This window comes from Lissotriton vulgaris, chromosome 10 (genome assembly GCF_964263255.1).
Source record: "Lissotriton vulgaris chromosome 10, aLisVul1.2, whole genome shotgun sequence".
NCBI classification, from domain to species: Eukaryota; Metazoa; Chordata; class Amphibia; order Caudata; family Salamandridae; genus Lissotriton; species Lissotriton vulgaris.
In genome coordinates this window covers 844,060,799-844,084,975 of record NC_141698.1, presented here as the reverse complement: position 1 = coordinate 844,084,975, position 24,177 = coordinate 844,060,799, and the positions used below count along the sequence as shown (strand labels likewise).

The 24,177-nt window shown below is 45.8% G+C and overlaps 1 protein-coding gene across 4 annotated transcripts in view; it reads right to left on the bottom strand.

The window, feature by feature from the left end:
- TRDMT1 (tRNA aspartic acid methyltransferase 1) overlaps window positions 1-24,177 on the bottom strand; it is a 295,294-nt gene that overhangs the window by 174,117 nt on the left and 97,000 nt on the right. For 2 of the 4 annotated variants that reach the window (XM_086941779.1, XM_086941782.1), the window contains exon 3: window positions 5,867-5,943. The exons of the other annotated variants lie outside the window; for them this stretch is intronic. In XM_086941779.1, coding sequence (XP_086797905.1) covers window positions 5,867-5,943 — 77 coding nt within the window. The remainder of the gene's footprint in view (window positions 1-5,866; window positions 5,944-24,177) is intronic. 4 annotated transcript variants of the gene reach the window in all.

Genomic DNA, 24,177 nt, shown 5'->3' with positions numbered 1-24,177 from the left:
TATGCCCCCACAGGTGGGAATCCTACTTTCTGGAGTGCGTTTGCCTCTCGTATTACTCAATGTATTGATGACAACTTTATTTTAGCAGGCGATTGCAACCTACCACTGGATCCCTTTTTGGACAGGAACTCCAAATCTTTTTTTGTCCCTAATAAATCCCATAAGCTCTTCACGCACGCCATTTCTCAACATAAACTGATAGACGCCTGGCGATTATGCAACCCAACCAGTAAACAATTTACATTCTATTCCCCTGCCCATCACTCCCAGTCACGTATTGACTATATTTTCCTCTCTCACCATTTATCCCAAACCCTCACCCAAGCTGAGATCGGCCCCATTGTATTCTCTGATCATGCCCCAGTTCTAATCAACATTGACATTCTACCCAAATCTACTGGTCCCAAAAGATGGCGTTTCAACAATGCCCTCCTTCTTGATCCCAAATTTACGGCCTCCTTTATTGAGTTTACTACCGAATTTTTTGTTATTAATGATACCCCCTCCTTAGCTACTCACACTATATGGGACGCTTATAAAGCTACAGCCAGAGACTTTATCCTCAGACATGTTGCTACAAAGCGTAGCCTTGCCCGTAAACGTACCAGTGATCTTTTATCTCAAATCAAAGCTCTGGAACATGCCTTTTATACCTCTCGCACCCAGGAAAGTTTAACAGCTCTTGTTAATGCGAAAATGAACTATAACAAACAGTCTACTGATGATGCATCATTGTACTTATTGAAATCCAGCTCGAAATTTTATGGTGGGAAGAATAAGGCGGGGAGAGTTCTTGCTAACTATTTGAAGGTTAAACAAAACAAACTGAATATTGAGTCTGTTTTTGATGCTAATTTAGTTCTGCAACATAAAGATGCGGATATTCTGGAGGAATTTTCCCGCTTCTACTCTACACTTTACTCTTCTGGCACTCAACCCTCTGATCACTCTCTTTCCACTTTCTTTACAAGCATTCAACCTCCCCCCAACTTTCCTGTTGACCTAGCCTCCCTTGAAACTCCCCTCACCGTTCGGGAACTACACACGGCACTTCACTCCCTTAAGAAAGACAAAGCCCCCGGTCCAGATGGCTTCACTGTCGAATTTTATCAACATTTCGCCACTCTTTTGTTGCCCAAACTACTTCACCTTTTGGAGTCTTTCAAAACCAGCGGGGCTTCCTCAGGCACTTTTTCTGATGCTTATATTTGTATTATACCAAAAGAGGGGAAAGACACTCAACACTGTAAGAATTACAGACCGATATCACTGGTCAACATCGATTACAAGATATATGCCAAATCTTTAGCCATTAGATTGGACTCCTTTCTCCCAGAACTCCTTGGCCCTGAACAATCAGGATTTGTTAAGGGTCGCTTCATTTCAGACAACACTAGACTCCTCTTCAATGTCTTGTCTAAGTCATCACGCTTCAGTAATTCCCTAGCCGCAATTGCTCTTGATGCCGAGAAGGCATTCGACAGAGTAGAATGGTCATTCCTGTTCTCCGCATTAAAGTGGTTTGGGTTTGGCCCTAATTTTATTTCCCTCATCTCCTTTTTCTACGCAAACCCTAGAGCAGCGGTCTGTGCTAATGGTTTGATTTCCTCCTTTTTCAGCCTTGGCAGAGGCGTCAGACAAGGTTGCCCTCTCTCCCCCTTTCTCTTCAATCTTGATCCCAAATTTACGGCCTCCTTTATTGAGTTTACTACCGAATTTTTTGTTATTAATGATACCCCCTCCTTAGCTACTCACACTATATGGGACGCTTATAAAGCTACAGCCAGAGACTTTATCCTCAGACATGTTGCTACAAAGCGTAGCCTTGCCCGTAAACGTACCAGTGATCTTTTATCTCAAATCAAAGCTCTGGAACATGCCTTTTATACCTCTCGCACCCAGGAAAGTTTAACAGCTCTTGTTAATGCGAAAATGAACTATAACAAACAGTCTACTGATGATGCATCATTGTACTTATTGAAATCCAGCTCGAAATTTTATGGTGGGAAGAATAAGGCGGGGAGAGTTCTTGCTAACTATTTGAAGGTTAAACAAAACAAACTGAATATTGAGTCTGTTTTTGATGCTAATTTAGTTCTGCAACATAAAGATGCGGATATTCTGGAGGAATTTTCCCGCTTCTACTCTACACTTTACTCTTCTGGCACTCAACCCTCTGATCACTCTCTTTCCACTTTCTTTACAAGCATTCAACCTCCCCCCAACTTTCCTGTTGACCTAGCCTCCCTTGAAACTCCCCTCACCGTTCGGGAACTACACACGGCACTTCACTCCCTTAAGAAAGACAAAGCCCCCGGTCCAGATGGCTTCACTGTCGAATTTTATCAACATTTCGCCACTCTTTTGTTGCCCAAACTACTTCACCTTTTGGAGTCTTTCAAAACCAGCGGGGCTTCCTCAGGCACTTTTTCTGATGCTTATATTTGTATTATACCAAAAGAGGGGAAAGACACTCAACACTGTAAGAATTACAGACCGATATCACTGGTCAACATCGATTACAAGATATATGCCAAATCTTTAGCCATTAGATTGGACTCCTTTCTCCCAGAACTCCTTGGCCCTGAACAATCAGGATTTGTTAAGGGTCGCTTCATTTCAGACAACACTAGACTCCTCTTCAATGTCTTGTCTAAGTCATCACGCTTCAGTAATTCCCTAGCCGCAATTGCTCTTGATGCCGAGAAGGCATTCGACAGAGTAGAATGGTCATTCCTGTTCTCCGCATTAAAGTGGTTTGGGTTTGGCCCTAATTTTATTTCCCTCATCTCCTTTTTCTACGCAAACCCTAGAGCAGCGGTCTGTGCTAATGGTTTGATTTCCTCCTTTTTCAGCCTTGGCAGAGGCGTCAGACAAGGTTGCCCTCTCTCCCCCTTTCTCTTCAATCTTGCTCTAGAACCTTTTCTATCTAAATTACGTCAAAACCTGAACATTCACGGATTCCCTCTATCTAATTCGCAAATCAAATTAGCTGCCTATGTTGACGACATTCTACTTTTCATTTCGAACCCGTCGGTATCCATCCCAGCTTTCCTCGCTGAAGTCAATGTGTACTCTCATCTTTCCGGTTATAAATTGAACAACGATAAGTGCGAAATTTTACCCCTCACCAAGTTCACCTTTAAGCCTGATTTTGCGGCATCTAACTTCAAATGGAGCCCATCCCATATAAAATACCTCGGTTTGCATATTACTCCTTCTATCTCGGATACTATCTCATTATGCCTTACTAAGTGTACTCAGAAGTTATCTGACCTCACCTCTAGGTGGCATCCCTTATATCTTTCCTGGTGGGGCCGCCTTGATACCATTAAGATGATGCTCTCCCCAATTGTCCTTTATACCATTTCTAATATTCCTGTTTCCATCCCTGCCAAATTTTTTGCCAAAATCAATACCACCTTATCCTCCTTTTTATGGTCTGGAAAGAAACCGCGCATGTCTCTATCAAGACTACGTCTCCCCAAATCGGAAGGAGGGGTTAATTTTCCAAACTTTCCCGCTTATCATAAAGCCTTCCTTCTAAAACAGGCCGCTATCTGGCTTAAAGATCCTACGGAACCTCTTCCCCTTTGGGCTAAACTTGAACACCTTTCTCTTTCTCCCTTCTCCTTTGCCGAGTATCTCTCCTTCTCCCGTAAACCCCAATTCGTATCCACTCCAATTCACAAATACACTGCGAAACTACTTTTAGCCTTTGCTCCACCTCCTCCCTCCTCTACCGCTGAACTTCTCACCACCACGATTTGGTATAATAGCAGCATTCTTATCAAACTAAAACCTTTCTACTGGAAAACTTGGAGGCAACGTGGTTTAATCTGGGTCTCCCAACTTTTTACTGGATCTGTCTTCACACCTTTCCCTGTTCTAAGTCGGAACTTCTCTCTCCCCTCCTCTTTTGTCCACAAATATATCTTACTCAAGACTGCAGTCATGTCCGCATATGACTCCCTTTCTCATTCTTCTCCACCTACGATTTCTACTTCTCCGATTTCCTCTCTACACTCCCAATTGCGCTCCAACTCTTCAGCGTCTTCCATTTATCACTCCTTCCACAATCCTCCATCACCTCGGCCTAAAACTACGGTGGAGGAGCAGTGGGAATCTGAACTCGCCGTCTCTTGGTCCACCTCTTTATGGGATAAAATTTGGATTAAGCTTCGCAAGTCTTCCAGAGCTGCCTCTCTTACACAAACACTTTTCTTTCTTTACAATCGACTCCTTTACACGCCATCTCTCCTCCACAAAAGATTCCCTACAACTCCGGACCTTTGCTGGTCTTGCTCTGCCCCCAACGCCACGCTTTTTCATATGCTTTTCCTTGTCCTCTCACGCAAGCATTCTGGACCAAAGTATGGGATCAAATCAATTCTATCTTCCAAACTTCTATCCCTTTCTCTATCACTGACATTTTCCTTGGCTCACTATCCCCTTCCTGGACCGAAGTTGAAGCGAATGTTCATATTATTGATTTGTTATTAGCTGTTGCGTTTCAACAGATTACTGTTAACTGGAAGAATTCTGAGGGTATTACTTTTAAAGCCTGGTGGTTCAATGTATGTTATAATCATAGACTAGACACTGTATTTGTTTATCCCATTACCCTGGCCCCGAAAAGACATGCGTTGTGGCTTCCTGTTACCCTCTACTTGGATGTTTGTGCCAAACGCTCATCTCACCTACCCCCATTTCAGCAAGAGGTTTCGAAACCCCCATGAATTACCTTTTGTTCCTTCTTTTTCTTTAATATTTAACTTCCCGCATATATTTGCATTGTCTCCCGTGGTACAAAGCCTCTTCGAGTGTACACTTTACATTCCAAGCCTCATTTACTTTTCATTTTCCTTTTTCCTCTTTCTCCCCCTACATTCTTTAATTTTATGAAATTTACTGTTGGTACCCTAGTTTATTATTCTTATTGCTGCTGTTGTATTTCATGTCACTCTTTGTAATGACAATTTTGTTTACCCTAATAAAATTTTACTTGAAAACTTAAAATAATAATTAGGCACTATTGTTCTGTCATAAAACCAAATCAGTATTTGTTTATCAGCCTTTGCTCATAGTTTTTCTATGATGCAACTTGTGATCTGAGATAGTTATTGCTTACTGCCTTATGACATTACCATTCTCGGTTCTCCCCCACAGGTGGCATCCACAGCTGATACTCCTCGCTTCTCCCCTACCGAGGCTCTGATCCTCAGCATGTGGCACACTCACCCCACGTACATCCAACATTAGGCTGTGAAACACAGATACAATTACTCTTCGTTAAGGGCCCGATTCAAAGTTATTTCCATGAGTAAGTGTGATTTGGGATGCAAATTCAGAAGCAAGACACATTTGCTTACAGAAAATATTTGATGGTTCAGGCCCAAAGGCAGGAGTAATAGAAAGAGAACATCCCCCCCCCCCCCCCCCCCCCCCCCCCCCCCCCCCCAGAAAACAACATTTGATAAGCAGGTAAACTCTTGGAAAATCTCTGACTAATACACATTTCCTGAAGGCTAGTGCTATGTGAAACCCCAAAAAGTGTAAGTCTTATGAATACATAGAAGGAAACCTGAGGAAGTAGGTTGCTGATTCGTTCAAGCTGGTGTTAGTGAATTACATCGAATGTAATATGCAAAGAAACACGAGCTGACAAGAATGAACATGCTACTTTCTGAATAAAAACTAAAACGAAAGCTATTGGTTAACCAAGTTTTGAGCATTACAATTTTTTCATGACTCTGTAGGAAAAACCCAAAGAGGAAATGCACCATCTAGCACCAGTGATTTCGTTTCTCAAAATACCTAAATGGATCATGCATTAAAACGGTGCTCTCAAACCTTTTAAACATACCTTGTAAATGGCTGGCAGGGAGGACTCATTAAGATCATATCAATTGACAGCTTATTGAAATCTTCCAGTGGTATACCCTGCACCCAAACAAAGAACAAATAAATGTGCTTTTAATCGTATCTTGTATTTTTATCACAAGTACACATGTGATAGGGCAGGTAATCGAATGAGATGTAGGAGGACAGAAACTGCCTGAGGTCTATTGGCTTAAAAATCGAGTTTGAAATCTCTGCATCTCAAGTTATCTTGTTTTTCTATTTCTCAATAGGCATGCATTTGGGGTAATCAGGTTCAAATGAAAAATAACCCTAGATTTGCCTACAAAGTCTGGCTAGGTTTCCCCTACTTTCGCACTACAGGGATGGAGTTAAGCAAAATTGCCAACAGGGAATCAGAAGGAAGTACACGTCAGGTTTAAATAACTGCTCAGTTACTGTTGGACCTGGCCCTTTTTGGCAGGGTCACCCCGAATCTTTTTGCTTTTTCCTAGCCTGTTTCTGTGACCTGGTGTTGGTAATTTTAGGCCTCGGCGCACTTTTTAGGTTTTGCCTGGCCATGCGCTTTGCGCATGCGCCAAAAAACCTCTTGAGTTGTGTGTGTGGGTCGGGATACGCCCCCTCCTCCGATTGGCTAGCTCCATAAATGGAGCATAGCCATTGGACGAGGGGCCTGTCCGTCAATGCCGGACCAGATTCGGGGGCGTTCCCGAGATTCTTTGGCTTTTGCCGACGTCACGCGACGTCAGCCAAAAGCCGGGAACGCCCCCGAATCTGGTCCGGCATTGAGCCGGCACCCGCCTTCTTTCCACGCTCCATTATCCAGACAGAAGCACGCCCGCAGTCATCAGCTCTCCATGATTAGAGGTCTTTATTTTAAGACGCACATTTATTTCCTCTTCTGATTTTTATTTTCCACGTCTAATTCTGGCTCGGAGGTAACCTGTGACATGCAGCCCTTCACCCACTCCGCTCCCGTGGCCCTGCTCCTCGGTAAACTGCGTCTTCTCCGGTCTCCTGGAGGACACGCTGGCGCTCACAGGCTGCCTCCCGCAGGTCCGGAGCTGCCGTGGATGGCGTTAAAGCACGCCCAGCGCCGAGAAGCAGCCTAGCTCCTGCAAGTGTTCTGGAAGTAGCGCTGGTCCCGCACTGCTGGCGGGTGTGTCCAGATCCACGCTTTGTGAGCCTAGGATACAGATTGTGTGTCTACTCTTAAGAGGCACAATTGGCAATTTCTGTTTGAGTGGTTGTGCGGGTTGTTGAGTGGGTGAATGCAAAGTGAGTCAAAGGGCAGATGCATGGATCGGTAAGAGACTGAGTGAATGGGTGCCTCGTGCCTGAATTCATATCTGAACAGTTGAGCGAGTGATTGGGTGAAATGATGCTATTATGTTTTGAGCGGTTCACTCACACATGCATCCATTATTCAGCCAGTCAGTCACCCCCTTGATCTATCCACAATTAGCTTCAGAAACCCACTTAAAGCGCTCTGATGCCCCAGGGTCTTGCCAGCGCTATATGAAACTCTTTAAACAAATAAATAAATAACCCAGCATGCAGAGACACCGATTCAAACAGTTCCACACACCAACCTATCCCTCACTTACCAAGCACGTTAAAACACCTGAATGTCTCTTCCTGTTGATTGCAAGAAGAGTGCACCAGTGTCTGTGTATTGCCCCCACTTAGCTACACGAAGACCAGCCATCATGTTCTTCATCCCCCCACTTCGCCCCCCCCCCCCCCTTCGCGCGCTGCCGCCTCCGCAACCTCAAAAATGTTTTTTCCCTGCAGCCTGTTCGCTACTTGAGCTGTACAGGATGTTTTACAGGCAGCTCTCACCTGTCCAGGCTGAGGAAGGATCGAACATTCCACTGCGTGGGCGAGTGCGTGCAGTTAAGAGTTTCACTGCACGCCTGTGGTGACTAAGCACCTTCCCATCAGCACGCTGATTGTGCGCCATGACGCCGCTTCCTGGACTGCACTGAACGCACCACCAAATTATGCACTGTAAATAAATCCTGAAACCTGGACGCCATCTGAACTTTATAGGGCTTCAGTGCTATCAGGGAACGACACGACTTAGCAAACCAATTTTCACCCGAAGATGTAATGCTGGGCAAGAAGATTAGACTCCACTAACACGCCTGAATTACGGGAACAGATGCCCACTAGGATTGTAAATGGTTTTTCATCCCCTTTGGAACTCTCTCATTCTCACCCAATGCACTGCAGACTGCACCGTCAGTGAGAGGTCAGAGGTCGCTCCTCTCAGGAGTGGTTCAAACTATACATATGTGACGTATTTTGAAAACAAAGCAGCATGAAAGGCCCCTATATTTTGTACAAACTATTTCCTAAGAAAAGAAAAAAAATGACATTCAGGAATCGATTTCAAAGAGTTTTATTCAGAGTGCAGATTCAGAGTGCAGAGTGCAGAGTGCAGAGTGCAGAGTGCAGAGTGCAGAGTGCAGAGTGCAGAGTGCAGAGTGCAGAGTGCAGAGTCATAGTGCAGAGTCATAGTGCAGAGTCATAGTGCAGAGTCATAGTGCAGATTCAGAGTGAAGTGCAGATTCAGAGTGCAGAGTGCAGATTCAGAGTGCAGATTCAGAGTGCAGAGTGCAGATTCAGAGTGCAGAGTGCAGATTCAGAGTGCAGAGTGCAGATTCAGAGTGCAGAGTGCAGATTCAGAGTGCAGATTCAGAGTACAGAGTGCAGATTCAGAGTGCAGAGTGCATATTCAGAGTGCAGAGTGCATATTCAGAGTGCAGAGTGCATATTCAGAGTGCAGAGTGCAGATTCAGAGTGCAGAGTGCAGATTCAGAGTGCAGATTCAGAGTGAAGAGTGCAGATTCAGATTCAGAGTGCAGATTCAGAGTGCAGATTCAGAGTGCAGATTCAGAGTGCAGATTCAGAGTGCAGATTCAGAGTGCAGATTCAGAGTGCAGATTCAGAGTGCAGAGTGCAGAGTGCAGAGTGCAGAGTGCAGAGTGCAGAGTGCAGAGTGCAGAGTGCAGAGTGCATATTCAGAGTGCAAAGTGCATATTCAGAGTGCAGAGTGCATATTCAGAGTGCAGAGTGCAGATTCAGAGTGCAGAGTGCAGATTCAGAGTGCAGATTCAGAGTGCAGAGTGCAGATTCAGAGTGCAGATTCAGATTCAGAGTGCAGATTCAGATTCAGAGTGCAGATTCAGAGTGCATATTCAGAGTGCAGAGTGCAGATTCAGAGTGCATATTCAGAGTGCATATTCAGAGTGCAGAGTGCAGATTCAGAGTGCAGAATGCAGATTCAGAGTGCAGAATGCAGATTCAGAGTGCAGAATGCAGATTCAGAGTGCAGAATGCAGATTCAGAGTGCAGAATGCAGATTCAGAGTGCAGAATGCAGATTCAGAGTGCAGATTCAGAGTGCAGATTCAGAGTGCAGATTCAGAGTGCAGATTCAGAGTGCAGATTCAGAGTGCAGAGTGCAGATGCAGAGTGCAGATTCAGAGAGCAGATTCAGAGTGCAGATTCAGAGTGCAGAGTGCAGATTCAGAGTGCAGATTCAGAGTGCAGATTGTGTGGGTGGCTTTGCGTGTGTGGCTCTGTGTGGGTGTGAAATGCAATAGGTCATGCATTTGCGAGCGATTAAGCTATTGGCATTGTAAATGACAAGGCCATTTATTTAACGATTACGCTATTGGCAATGTAAATGACAATGCCATTTATTTATGATTTTAAAAAAAAAACACCCCAAAACAAAATGTCATGAGCAATGCCAATAGCTCTACCTTTAATATTGCCGAGACCATTGCATTGTAAATGCTTGTTTACACTGTCACCCTGCCTCGGAGACACACATTTCTCAGTCAGTCCCTTCAACGCTCAGTTGGAAGTTGCCAAAACCCATTTTTGAACTTTAGACACGCAAATATCCGGTTGTATATTATTAGATATGTTGAGTAGCCCATCAAGTCTGTTTGTGTTTTTCCTTTTGCTTTTCATGTTAAAAATGCGAACTCGAGCAGCGGAAAACCCAGAAAAAACGTGAGCAGGCGGACTACTTGCTTGTAAAAATCTTTCTGAACTTCCTAGTCAACTGCTATTAAACGCGTAAAGTGTATACATGTTGTATGTGGTCGTTTTTAGGGTGTGCAGGCAAAAATGGGGGTAAAATTGGGGTCTGCAGTGCTACACGGTGAGCTCTCCTAGATATCAAGTGTGTATGTTACTGTTTTAAACACATTTTTGGTCTGGCAATAATTGTCAGTATGGAACTAATTAAGTTCTATCAAGCCCTGTGTGTGGTGAGGAGGGCACCTCAGTGTTACACATGCTTTTACTGAGGTTTAGGGACCTTGTTGCTTCACTGCTGATTGGGCTCTGAGACGACCATCCTGCCTAGTTGCCTGTTGTGAATGGGTATAAACAATAAACGGCCGATTATGGTGCCGGTTGGACCTATCCCCCCTCAAGAACACAAAGAACCTACTGACATTTTCTACCTGCAAATAGACCATCTAATTTGGAAAGACCACCCTGTGTCCTTCCTGATTTTATTTTCACCCAGTCACTAATCTCAAACTTATACTCCTTTCTCTCCATGCTCACATTTGTCCCCTTGCCTCCTACACCATTTCAACCTTTCAGCCATGCAGGGACCAATTTAGTACCAGGTAAGCATCACACATCTATTGAAATGGGGGTCGCAGTGTGTAGGGCTTGCAGTGTGTGGGGGGGGGTCACAGTGTGTGGGGGGGCTCTGTGTGGGTGTGTGTGTGGGGGGGCTCTGTGTGGGTGTGTGTGGGGGGGCTTTGTGTGGCTGTGTGTGTGGGGGGCTCTGGGTGTGTGTGTGGGGGGCTCTCTGTGGGTGTTTGTGTGTGTCATTTGCGAGAGATAAAGCTAGTTGCGTTGTAAATGACAATGCCATTTATTTATGTTTTAAAAAAAACACATAAATAAAAATAATGTCAAGAGCAATGCCAATAGCTCTAACTTTAACAAAGGCAAAACCATTGCATTGTAAATGCTTGTTTACTGTGGTACAGTGTAAAGTGCGTGAGCTCTCTCTGTGTGTGGTAAGAGTGACCTGCCCTCCCCTAGGAATGAAAGGGGAATATGTATGCCCATGGTAGTTCCTGATGTGTGGGGAGTGCAGGGTCGAGTTTGGTATGTGCGAACTCGTGAGATTGAATGCTGCGCAATGATATATGCGGCATGATTGTGCCTAGTGTGGAAGTGCCACTTCTAGAAGTTACGATTCAGAAAAGGGGGTGGTGATGAACAGAGTGTCTGAATTAAGCAGACCACTCTTACCCAGTCCAAAGATCAGGGCTTAATCCATCACCGTTTTTTAGCTCACTGCACCATCCCAGCTCAGAACCTGGCTACATGCAAATTAGTCTGTTCCTGTCCCAGTGCATGATGGGAACAGGGCAAACCAAACTACCAAGCCAATTCTTATACTGGGAAGGAAACAAGCTTCAGGGGACCGGTTTCTGGCATTTCAGCCGTCGTCGGCCCGGCTTGCTTGAATCCTGATGGTGCAGTGAGCAAGGGACTCATGTCTGAGTATACCCTGCCACACCTATAGTGGCCAAAAACGATTCAGAAAAGGGGGTGGTGATGAAGTTGGCATATTTGTGTAATTTGTGTCTGGCGTGTGATTGGCTGAAGCTGGCTGGTGAGCCTGGCTCCAGGAGTCTGGGTGGGTCTGCCCCGGTGGTGAATGGAATGATTAGCATGCTGATGTGAGGGGAGGGGTGCACCTGGATCTGAATAGGGCTGGGTTTTCCCCACACAATGCTGGCTCCACCCCCTGTGGTGGGTCTGATGTCCCCAGCCTGGCCAGTGAAAGGAGTTCCCTATAACCAGTTGTAGCTGGTTCTCACATTGCCTGCACCCTGCTAGATGTTAGATCTGGGGATCTCTAATTGGCAGAGGTAAGTACCTTAGACCAAGTAGGGACCCTTGCTTCTAGTCAGGGTGAAGGAATACACACAGTAGATAACCCCTGCTCCCCCTCTAGGTAGCTTGGCGCGAGCAGGCAGGCTTATCCCCAAGGCAATGTGTATAATAAATGCACTTAACACCACAGTAATCCCCAATCCACCACAAACTGAGACCACACAGGTAAGAATATATAAAAAATATAACTTTATCTAGTTGCAGTAGTAAAAACCAGTAATACACGATAATCACTTCTTCAGGAATATGTTGCACTTAATCTTAACTGGTTACTCTTGTGTTCAGGAAGATCTTATTAAAAACGAATAGTCCCAAGTCTCTTAAAAATTATCACTAGTTCCTAGAACGCGTTGGTAGATGTAATTGCTGTCAAAAACTGACTCTATGGTCGATTTAGCGCTAATGCACTGTAGCGCTCTTCTCCGGGTGCCTCACCCGCTCTAATCGGCGAGATTTCACACCAGGCTGTAGTCCCCGGGTTCCCCGCGCTCTGCGAGGCTCTCGGGGGTTGAGATATGCCCTTAGGCGCTTCACGCGCTCTCAGCGCTTCATGCCACTTCCGCCGTACTTTAAAAATGCCCCACACAGCGCTCTGCGATGCTCCAGGCAATCGGCCCCCCTCTAGGGACTTCACGGTCAAGGCTTCGCTGAGGCGTTGACTCACCAGGATTCGGGCTGGGCGCAGTGTACCCTTGCAGGCAGAAGGTCACTCGGCGCTTCGGGGACCCACGGGACAGCTTCTCCAGTGCAGGGCCTCCTTGAGCAGGTCACGAGCGATTGGCCAATCCCAGCGCGGCCCTTGCGGCCCTTGCGGCGAGCCCCCGGTGACGTTGGAGCCTCTGCGGGCACCTCGACCAACCAGAGCGCGACTCTCCGGGACAGGCCCACAGCAGCGGCCAATCAGAGCGCGACTCTTACCGGCAAACCCTCTGTGGCAGCCAATCAGTGCGCGGCCCCTCCGGTGCTTTCTCCGCGGCTCTGGGGAATGCGAACCACAGGTCTTGGTCAATTTCAGGCCCCCGGTCCGCGGCGGTGAGATGCGGGCAGATTATTAAATCGCGCCCAGGGCTAACAGGCCGGTCTCGAAGCAGCAAATCCTTGCAGAGGATTATGTGGCTCTGGGGACGCCCACGGTCTCACGGCCACTACTACACACGTGCCGATGAGCACGTCGATCCCCCAACACGGCAGCCGGTACCAGCGCGGCACTCTCACTCGGGTCATGTTAGCACTGGCTATTTCTGGTTGGCTAAGGCTGACGCCAAAGCCAGGCAGAAACCACCATTCTAGTCAGGGCAAGGGAGTCACACGCCAAGATAACCCCTGCTCACCCCCTTGGTAGCTTGGCACGAGCAGACAGGCTTATCCCGGAGGCAATGTGTAAAGCATTTGCGCCAGCACACAACAGCAACAACATCCTAGGCACACCACAAAAGGAACTCCACACAAGGTTATATAAAAATAACTTCTGTATTGTCAAAACACATCAGATAGAAATCACACATGTACATTGTGCCAACTGGCACGGGCAATATTCACAAGGGATTATTTACACCAGGACAGGGCCACATGGGCCACTGTCGGAATCAGCACTTAGTAGAAATAGCACTTCTAGAACTTAGAATAAGTATAGCACAAAATAACAGTTATAAATCACAACCAGTAACTACTGGTAACAGGTAAGTACCACCTACGCAACCCTAACCACCTTAGGAGAATGTCACGTAGGGAACCAGAACCTCACTAGGACCACCTGTACTAGAAAGAACAACCACCTAAGTATTACAATACAATTAGGGGTATAAGCAAGAACACATCACACATGATGCATCACAACATTCAGAGGTATAGGGAAGGAAAACACATGATGCATAAAACATACATTTAGCGGTGTAATAACAAGGCACATGATGCATCAAAAACACATTCAGAGGTGCAGGGAAGGAAAAACACATGATGCCTAAACCAACACATTCAGAGGTGTAAAATCAAGGAAGACACATGATGCATAAAAACATTCAGAGGTGCCAGAACATAACTCAATAGCGCAAAAACACATGATGCATAAAAACATTCAGAGGTGTAAGATCAAGGTGCGTAATCATATTAAATGCATTACATTTCCTAGCACCACATCACATTGCGCAAAACTCACATTAGGCAATTACCATCACATAGATAATCACATTGCGCCTAAATAAAATCACATACCAGCCCACATCTAATAAAGGGACTAAAGAGCCCTGTGTCCAGAATGTCAGGGCGCGCTGCCAATGCAGCGCCAGTCAGGGGTGCGCCACCGGCGCAAAACCTAAACGTTGCAGGTGCCCACTACTTGCTGGGCACCTGAGGACAATCACAAGACCTAAACGGTGCAGCTGCCCACTAATTGCTGGGCAGCTGGGAGTCAAAACTGCGACAGGGTCCTCACTGACCCTAGAACAGAACTGCGCCAACTGTTGGAGCCACACAGGCTCTGAAAACATTCGTGTCACATTGCGCAGAACGTTGGAGCCACACAGGCTCTTAAACTGGTGGGGAGAAACACAGCGTGGGAGCCTCGGGGCTCCGACCACCAGACTGTGTCACTCAAGAGCCTCTCAGGGCTCACAAAACAATGGCCCCTCGAGCCTCGCTGGGCTCATAAATCAAATATGGGCAGGAGCCTCTCGGGGCTCAAAGAACAGAAAATGCCCCCAGAGCCCTCGTGGCTCTAAATCAATCATGTGGGCAGGGAGCCTCTCAGGCTCAACAAATATGCCCCCACGAGCCTCTCACAGACTCGTAAACGCGGTGGGGCGGCCCACTGCCATCCGGGGCCGCCATGACTCAGTGCCTCTAAACCGGCACCAACAGCAGCCGCACAGAGTCCCCCCGGCCCTTCCTACTCACTGGGATGTCTCTTGTGCAGGGCTCCTCTGCTGGCGGTGGGGCGGCTCTCTCTGCTGGGCGGCGGGGCTCTCCATGACACCGGAGCCCTGCCGGCGCCTGCAGCCGCGACTCTTCCTCTCTCTGGGCTCCCTCTCGGTCACGGGAGCCCCACAGCGGCCGCCTCCATCTTCTTCTCCGGTCTCCCTCTGGGTATGGGAGACCGGCAACACAGGCAATGGCTTCCCTCAGGCAGGGGGAAGTGTAAAGCACGTCCTCCCGGCCCCGCCCACAACCAGGCGGCGGGCCGGACCTCTTCTTCTGTTTTTTCCTCCGGGCTGCGGCGGTGATTCCGAGGGGCACAAAGAGGGGTGGGCATCCTCGGTTGCAACAATAAAAGTAGAAACGGGGTGAGCACCCGTTAGATAATTAAATAAATACGGGCAAAGTCGCAGGGTAGGCACCTGCCAATCCTCACGCAAAATGCGTGACGCGACACGCTCGCACTTCAGCAAAAAGCACTCTTAAGCGCTATGAGACCAAATAAAGCGCTCTCCCAGCGCTATAAGCAATAAAGCAGCCCCCATGAGTGAAGGGGGCAGGAGAGCCAGGCCAAGGGGTCCCCAAAAGTCCTGGAGGAGTAAAAGTGGAGCAAAACAGCTCCCTGCAAAGAAGAGTCCTCCAGCATCCATCAGGAATCCAGGGACTGGGCAGGGCTCAGGGAGGCAAGCCTTCCCCTGAGTTCAAGCAGCAGCACGCCCCAGGCAGGATTCAAGTCCAAAAACAAGAACATTTTTAGAGTGTCACAGCACCCTTTTTATACCCAAAATCCTTTGTCTAAAGGGTGCAGGCAGTGTGAGAACCAGCTAGAACTGGTTATAGGGAATTCCTTAAACTGGCCAGGCTAGGGACATAAGACGCACCCCAGGGGGTGGAGCCAGCATTGTGTGGGGAAAACCCAGCCTCATTCAGGACCCTCAAACCAGACGGTCAATCCACAAGCAGGCCCGGGCTCACTCCTCCCCTCACATCAGCATGCTAAACACTACATTCACCACCGGGGCAGACCCTCCCAGACTCTTGGAGCCAGGCTCACCAGCCAGCCTCAGCCAATCACACGCCAGACACAAATTACACAAATATGCCAACTTCTAAAAGTGGCACTACTACACTTGACACATTCATGCGGCATATATCATTACGCAGCATTCAATCTCACGAGTTCGCACATACCAAACTCGACCCTGCACTCCCCACACATCAGGAACTACCACGGGCATACATATTTCCCATTCATTCCTATGGGAGGGCAGGTCACTCACCACACATACACAGAGAGCTCACGCACTTTACACTGTACCACAGTGAAAAAGTGCGCAGAGGCCTAAAATCACCACCACCCGGTTCCAGAAACAGACTAGGAAAAAGCAAAAAGTCTCGGGTGAACCCGCCAAAAGGGCCTGGTCCAACACTAGACAAAGGATTTTGTGGTATAAAAAGGGGCTGTGTCCCCTTACAAAGGGTTCTTGTTTCTGACTTGAATCCTGCCAGGGACGTGCTGCTGCTGCTTGGGCCCAGGGGAAGGCTTGCCTTCCTGGGCCCTGCCCAGCCCCTGGATAAATGATGGACTAGGAGGCTGGAAGACTTCCCTTTTCTTAGGAGCTGCTTGCTCCCTCCTTTGGTGCCCAGGACTATGTGGGTCCCTCCTGCCCTCTTCACCTATGGGGGCTGTGTTCCTGGGACCCTCCTTGTTGTAGGGGTTATCTTCTGGGGGCCTTTGGTGCTGCCTGTGCCCCTAGTGCCTGGGAAGCGCTTTATTTTGTCCTTCAGCCCTGAGAGCGCTTTATCACACTTATAGCGCTGGGAGCGCTTTATTTATCCCCCAAGCGATTGGTAGCGCTTTTTCCTCGCAAGCGGCTGCCCACGCCGCATATTTTTGCTTTTCTGTTTGGTATCGAGGGTGCCCACCCCTCGTCTTACACCTCGAAGAGTCACCGCCATCGGCCCGGGCCGCGATCAGCCTCGGAGCGGCAGCGCTGTGATTGGCTCCCTCTGGGGGGGGGGGGGGGGGGGGGGGGGCTCGACGAAGAAGCAACGCAGTCATTGGCTGACTGTGGGAGGCTCGCGCTGGGATTGGCCCAGCCGGGAGCAGTGCCACGTCAGGAGGGGCTCGTCCAGAGAGCCGCGCTGAGATTGGCTCAGCGCTCACGATTGCTGAAGATGGCGCTGCCGCATGGTGGAAGAGCGGAGGCGTTGCTGGGCTCCCGTGTCCTGGAAGGAGCCCCGGCAGAGAAATCCTGCAATGAGGAGAAGTCGCCGCCCAAGGTCCGGTGAGTGAGGGCTGGGCCGGGTAATGCGGGGGAAGTTCTGGTACCGCTCCACGAGGAAGCCATTGGATTATTGTGGTGCCAGTGCGAGGCACTACGCCAGAGCGGCCCCGTGTGTCAGAGGGCCGCTCCAACGTGGAGAATTGTGTCCTGGGCTAGAAGGCCCGTGATGTGCTCAGTTAGGGGCATAGTCCTGGTGGTGCATTTAGGGCGGCCCCTGATGGCAGGGGTCGCCCCAACGTTGTCTAGAGCCCACAAGGCTCCCTAGAAGCATGCTTGTTTAGAGCCTGTCGAGGCTGCCACGACCATAGTGGCATTGTGATTTTAGGGCCTGTGTGGCTCCAATGTGGCACAGTTTCAGAGCCTGTGTGGCTCCAACATTTGGGGGCATGTGTTATGTCAGAGCCTGTGTGGCTCCAACGTGTGCAGAGTGTCAAAGCCGGTGGGGCAGATTTGTTCTAGGGGCTAGAGAGAGCCCCTGTCGCCATTTGTCTCAGCTGCCCAGCAATTAGTGGGCAGCTGCACCGTTTAGGCGCAAGAGAGAGAGTCCCTGTGTGGGACAAAGATGGCACAGAGGTGCCAGGCCTTCCACAGCTGCGCAGCACTTAGTGCCAGCTGCAACGTTTAGGCCTTGTGACTATTCCCAGCTGCCCAGAACTTAGTGGGCAGCTGCAACGTTTAGGTTTGCGCCAGTGGCGCACCCCTGACTGGCGCTGCTTTGGCAGCGTGCCCTGACATTCTGGACACAGGGCTTTTTGAATCCCCTTGTTGGATGGCCAGTTGGCCAGAGGGCTGGTATGTGATTTCTGCGCAATGTGGTTCAACTATGTTTTTGATAGTAATTGCCTAAGGAGATGTTTGCGCAATGTGATTAGGAGGTTATTTTACCTATGTAGGTTTATGCTAGTGAGAGTTTATTTCACTATGTGAGTTACGCCCCTAAATGTGAGTTATGCTTAGGGGGAAGAGTCTAATGTGTTTAGACTAGTGAGAGATTGCCTACTGTAGTTTTTACTGGTTAGGCCCAAATGTGAGTTATGCGTAATGTGCTATGCCATTATAAAGAAAACAATGGTAACGGTTATACAGGAGCGCACAGCGTGTATAAGCAGTCTAGTTGAGAAAGTCTGGATGGTGCTCAAGGTGGGCAAGAGTCCGTTACCAAGACCCTTATATATAGCCAACAGGCTAAAGACAAATGCACATTACCACCAAGCACTCAAATTTAATTCAAAAGTCCACAAAGGTAAAGTTGATATCCGTGTATTTCACTTCTTCTTTATTGCTTCATAAAGGTTCCACAGTAGTTCATAAACACAGCCAACACGTGTTTCGTCTAGTCAGTATGTGACAAATGACTTCTTCAGGGCTGTAAACATATAATAACCAGCATTAAGTCTTAACTAAATTACCTAAACAACAGTACAACCACTAAATTAATCTTGACTAATCTCAAACAGTCACCGAATAGAGACAAGGAAGCGGAGCAACTTTTTGATAATTTAGTGGCAGGTGGATCAATTGGAGCTGCCATGGGACCCCCTAAGGAGACTAAGAAAGAAGGCCTGAGGGCCAAGTTTGTGAAGCTAGAATCTCTCAAACGCACAGAACTCAATAAATGGTGGGATGCGGCGACTTTGAGACAGTATTTAAAACTTAATAGGATTCCCCGTGGGCTAAGATCCCAGATAATACCTACCTATGAGGATCTTGAGCCTGACTTGTACGTAACTTGGGAAAAGGAGTTGAACGATAGTTCTAGGAATCTCATCAAAATCCTAATTGAAAACGCTGAGAGAAAAATAGCTAAGTTATTAGTTGAGATTCAAAAGGTGGAGGATGAGATAAAGGAACTGAACCTCCCTGAGGCAACTATACTTAACTATACTACTCTGGATCAAAAGCTTAATGAATTACAGACTGATATAAAGCAAAGGAAGGCTAGAAAATTAAAACGCGATGAACGGGACTATCGTTCTGGTCGCGTATACACCTTTGCTAGAAAATTTGACTATTTGGTTAAAACTGTTCCAAGCAAACAGAAGAGTGGTACCGCATCCGCCAGTAGCAGTGACCCTGGGTCCAGTATTGTTTCAAGTAGTGATATTGAGGATAATGCTGACTCCATCAACCCCCCCACACCAGAAAATAATTTTTTTGTGGAAGTGCGCAGACTGCGCCGTGGGAACAGGGATGTAGAAAGGAATCGGGAGTCAAATGTAAAAAAAACAGGAGAGGGAGAAGAGTCAGGAGGAGGGCAAGGAGGAAGGGTAGGGATGAGACTGAGATCCTGGAAACCCTAACTGTTGGTGATGCTGATGTAAGTGAAGATATTGAGATTGAGAACTTGTCTGCAATTGAATTGTCTGATGATATGATAAGTTTATTACGTAGAGGGATGGGATTTTGTCCTGTTACTGCTTCTGACTGGTACTTAACCAAGATTGATCTGTTTAGATTTGTTAGGAGGCTTAAATTAAAAAAAAAAATTGTGAATGTGCCAGAAAAAACTAGGAATGAAAGAATTAAACCACTATGCAATATAAGTATTCAGGAATTGAAGGAGACTCAATTATTACTCTCACTTACAGAAAGAGAAGATGATCCGGTCACAATTACAAAATTGTTAGATGACCTTGAGGTTGATAGATTCTATAGTGAGGGAAGTGGTTTAAAAGAGAAATCCAAATGGACGCCCAAGATCTCATCTGGTAGTACCCTTGAGGCTTTCTATAAGGCTGTTAATTCTGATATTGATAGAATTATTGACACCAGAGGTCAGTACAGTAGGATGAAATATAAGGACAATCTGACTTCCGGTGAGAGGTTGGCACTTAAGGAACTTACGAGTAATTCAGAGATTACAATAAGCAAAGCGGACAAAGGTGGGAATGTGGTAATTCTCAATACCTCAGACTATAATGATGAAGTTTATTCTCAATTGAATGATACCAAATATTATGAAAGGTTACAGAGTAATCCAATGCCGGCACGGACTATAATTATTAATGACCAACTTAAGATCTGGTATGACCTTACACTCCTTGATCATGACGAATATTTGTATTTACAGGTTGTGGCACCCAAGGCACCGTGTATGTATACATTGCCAAAAATACACAAGTCCAGGGTCAACCCCCCCGGGAGACCCATAATTTCAGGTATTGGAGGGCCTACTGAGCGCCTCTCCCAGTATGTAGATACTTTTTTACAGATTTATGTTAAAAATTTACCATCATTTATACAGGACACTAAACATGTTCTTAACTTGATGAGTGACCTTGTGTGGGATGAGAGCATGACATTAGTAACGCTAGATGTAGTTTCACTATATTCTAACATTAATCATGATCTAGGGGTTCAAGCTTTGGATTTCTTTTTAAGTAATAGATCAGCTGAATTTTATGATCATAATCAGATGATTCTCTCGATGACAAGATTGGTCTTACAAAATAATGTTTTTCTATTTGATGGCAAATGGTTTAGACAGCGCCTTGGAACTGCGATGGGTTCCAGATTCGCTCCGTCCTTTGCGAATCTCTTTATGGGGTGGTTCGAGGCGGAGAGGATCTGGGGCCCTTCTGGTAAAAAATGGATGCAGTATATTTACTATTGGGGGCGCTATATAGATGACTGCCTGTTGATATGGACTGGTTCAACTGATGAACTCAAAAGTTTTTTTGACTATTTGAATGACAACAGGCTTAATTTGGAATTCACTACTAACTATGACAAGAACAGCATCACTTTTTTAGATATTGAGTTGTACGTTAAAGAAGGCAAACTGTGTAGTCGCATGTACCGTAAGCCTACCAGTTGTAATGCTGTGTTGCATGCCCAGAGTTGCCATCCTGTGACACAAGTAAATGCTATACCTTATGGTGAGATGGTGAGGGCAAGACGTAACTGTTCTGATGAAGATGAGTTTCAGCTTAACCTTACAGATTTGTCACGGAGGTTCTTGAAACGTGGGTACCAGAGAAAGGTAATTGATGATGCTATAGTAAGAGTTAATAAACTGAAGAGATCTAAGACTTTGGACAAAAAAACATGTGAGATGAGAATCAAGGATACTAAGATTTGCTTCATTACCAATTATAGTAGTGAGAGTGCTCAACTGTATAACATCATGAATAAGCATTGGCATTTATTAAAGATGGATAAAGACTTACTCCCCTTTATTGGAGACAGACCTGGACTAACCTTCAGGAAGGGTCGGACACTGTCCAACTACATCAGCCCTAGTTACCCTATTAAAAATATTGAGCCTAACTGGCTCACTGAGACAAAAGGTTTTTATAAATGTGGCAGATGTAGTTCGTGCAGATGGGCCATGACAAGAGTTAAAACATTTAATTATAATGACACTGGTGACTACCACATTGAGATGTTCATTACCTGTGATACTACTTATGTAGTGTATGTTATTTTATGTTCCTGTAACCAAATATATGTTGGTAGTACGATTAGGAAACTTAGAGAGCGGATGGTTGAGCACTTCAGAGCTCTAAAAACTGGGGATACTCGGTATCCTATCGCCTCTCATATGGTTAGGAATTTTCAAGATAAGGGAAAGCATACATTTGTCTACCATGGGATTGATCATGTCAAACGCGATCCCAGGGGTGGGAATAGACAACTGCAACTTCGACGTAGAGAGGTGATGTGGCTGATGAAGCTTAAAGCTGTGGAGCGAGGTTTAAATGTTGACCATGAATTTGAATATTTTTTGGGACATGACCGTTAAAAAAATGATATAAGAATGGTATCCATTGTGTGGATCTGAAGGGATGCTATCTGTATACTGTAATCTGTAGGTAATATATTACTTTTACCAAATGTAATGTATATCTGTTTGTTTGTTATACTTTTCTCCTTTACACTGTATTTCCCCTTCCGACTTTGGCTTCCCTATCTATGGTTTGTTGTACTTAGGTTCTCGAGCGTAACGCTCTCTTTTTTTTACCTTTTGTTTTATTATCTTTCCCGCAATATTCCGCATTCAGGCATGTTATTTGTTAGTTTAATTTATGGTGATAGTGCTAGATGGGATTAATGATAGGTTTGAACTGGACAATCGTGCTATAATAATACTGGAAGATGTCAGAAGGATTAAGATTTAGACATGGTTAATAGACTCGTGAGTATGAATGACTGTCAGAGAGAATGTTGACTTATGATGGTCAACCATAGTGCTCAAGTTTAATTTGGCAGTGGTGAAGCAGTTCGTGTGCGGACAACTTGTTCATTTTGATTAATTTTCACAAACGTATATTCCGGACATTCAAACATGGCGCGCGTAATTTCGCCGATCATTCTTTTACGTATGATGCTTGAGTATATCATGACTTACTAGATAACGGACTTAGGATATTGGATAAGTGATAACTGGATTTTGAATTTGACGATGGTCAAACTTGCTAAAGAGTGTTTTGGTAGTTATTTTGGAGTTTGCTTACGATGATATTACATTTGGAGTTATTTATTTTTAGCGAAAGTTTGGTCAGTCAAACATGGCGCGCGATATTGCTTGCTACTTAAAGCCATTGGGTTTCTGGTACTGTGTTTGTGAAAATGTATTACCTTATTATTTACAGAATTGGACTGCGCATATCTTTAATACTTTGTTACCAGACCGGGTGAATGACAACGGACAGGTAAGATAGCGGTCTGCTAACTGTATGCGTGTAATAGGATTTACTAGAGTGAATTGGATACTTATAGCTTTATTGTTATTTTTTATTTTCAGCAACTTGCTGAACCGCATTCTAGCTGCCAAGCTACACGCTAATCTTGCATATAAGGACTTCATTTAGCTACACGCTATTGTGGAAAGGAAGTGAATTAATTGATCTACTTGATGTTTTTGTTGGTGAGTTTCGAGTCGCTTGTTTATATTATACTTTAGACCTGAAGGAAGGGATATTGTTAGGGTTGCTTACAGCATTAATGAATTTTTCTTGAGATTGGAGATTCGATATACAGAGTGTCTATAAAAGAGGCAGTGGTATGCCTTTTGTGTGAAACTTTATTCTTTTACTATGGGATTCATACTTTGGTAATGCCGGCTTGGCAACCTGCTCTGGCACACTTGGGAGATTTTGGTTTTACTCTTGGTATTGGGTATCTATTTCTGCTTTACTATTATCTATTTTACTAGCTATTCGGTGACTGTTTGAGATTAGTCAAGATTAATTTAGTGGTTGTACTGTTGTTTAGGTAATTTAGTTAAGACTTAATGCTGGTTATTATATGTTTACAGCCCTGAAGAAGTCATTTGTCACATACTGACTAGACGAAACACGTGTTGGCTGTGTTTATGAACTACTGTGGAACCTTTATGAAGCAATAAAGAAGAAGTGAAATACACGGATATCAACTTTACCTTTGTGGACTTTTGAATTACATTTGAGTGCTTGGTGGTAATGTGCATTTGCTATGCCATTATGCCTGTGACACCTCGGAATGTGTTTTATGCATTATGTGTCTTACCTACACCTCTGAATGTTTTTATGCATCATGTGTCTTTCCTGTACTGCACCTCTGAATGTGTTTGATGCATCATGTGCCTTGTTCTTACACCGCTGAATGTATGTTTATACATCATGTGTCTTTCCTACACCTCTGAATGTTCTATGCATCATGTGTGAAACTTCTGATTGTTATATGTTCAAAAGTGCTATTTCTAACAGTATTTCTAGTTCTAAAAGTGTTGATTCTGACAGTGGCCCTGTCCTGTAAATAATCCTTTGTGAATATTGCCCGTGCCAGTTGGCACAATGTATATTGTGTGATTACTATCTGATGTGTTTTGACAATACAAAAGTTATCTTTATATAACCTTGTGTGGAGTTCCTTTTGTGGTGTGCCTAGGATGTTGTTGCTGTTGGGTGCGTGCGCAAATGCTTTACACATTGCCTCCGGGATAAGCCTGTCTGCTCGTGCCAAGCTACCAAGGGGGTGAGCAGGGGTTATCTTGGCGTGTGACTCCCTTGCCCTGACTAGAATGGTGGTTTCTGCCTAGCTTTGGCGTCAGCCTTAGCCAACCAGAAATAGCCAGTTCTAACAGTTAAATTTTTTGTAAATAAATTAGATGCCTAGAACCATGTCATGGTAAGGGAGCAAATTACTCTAATACAAGCATAGGAAATGACCCAAGCCGGCTGGTTCAG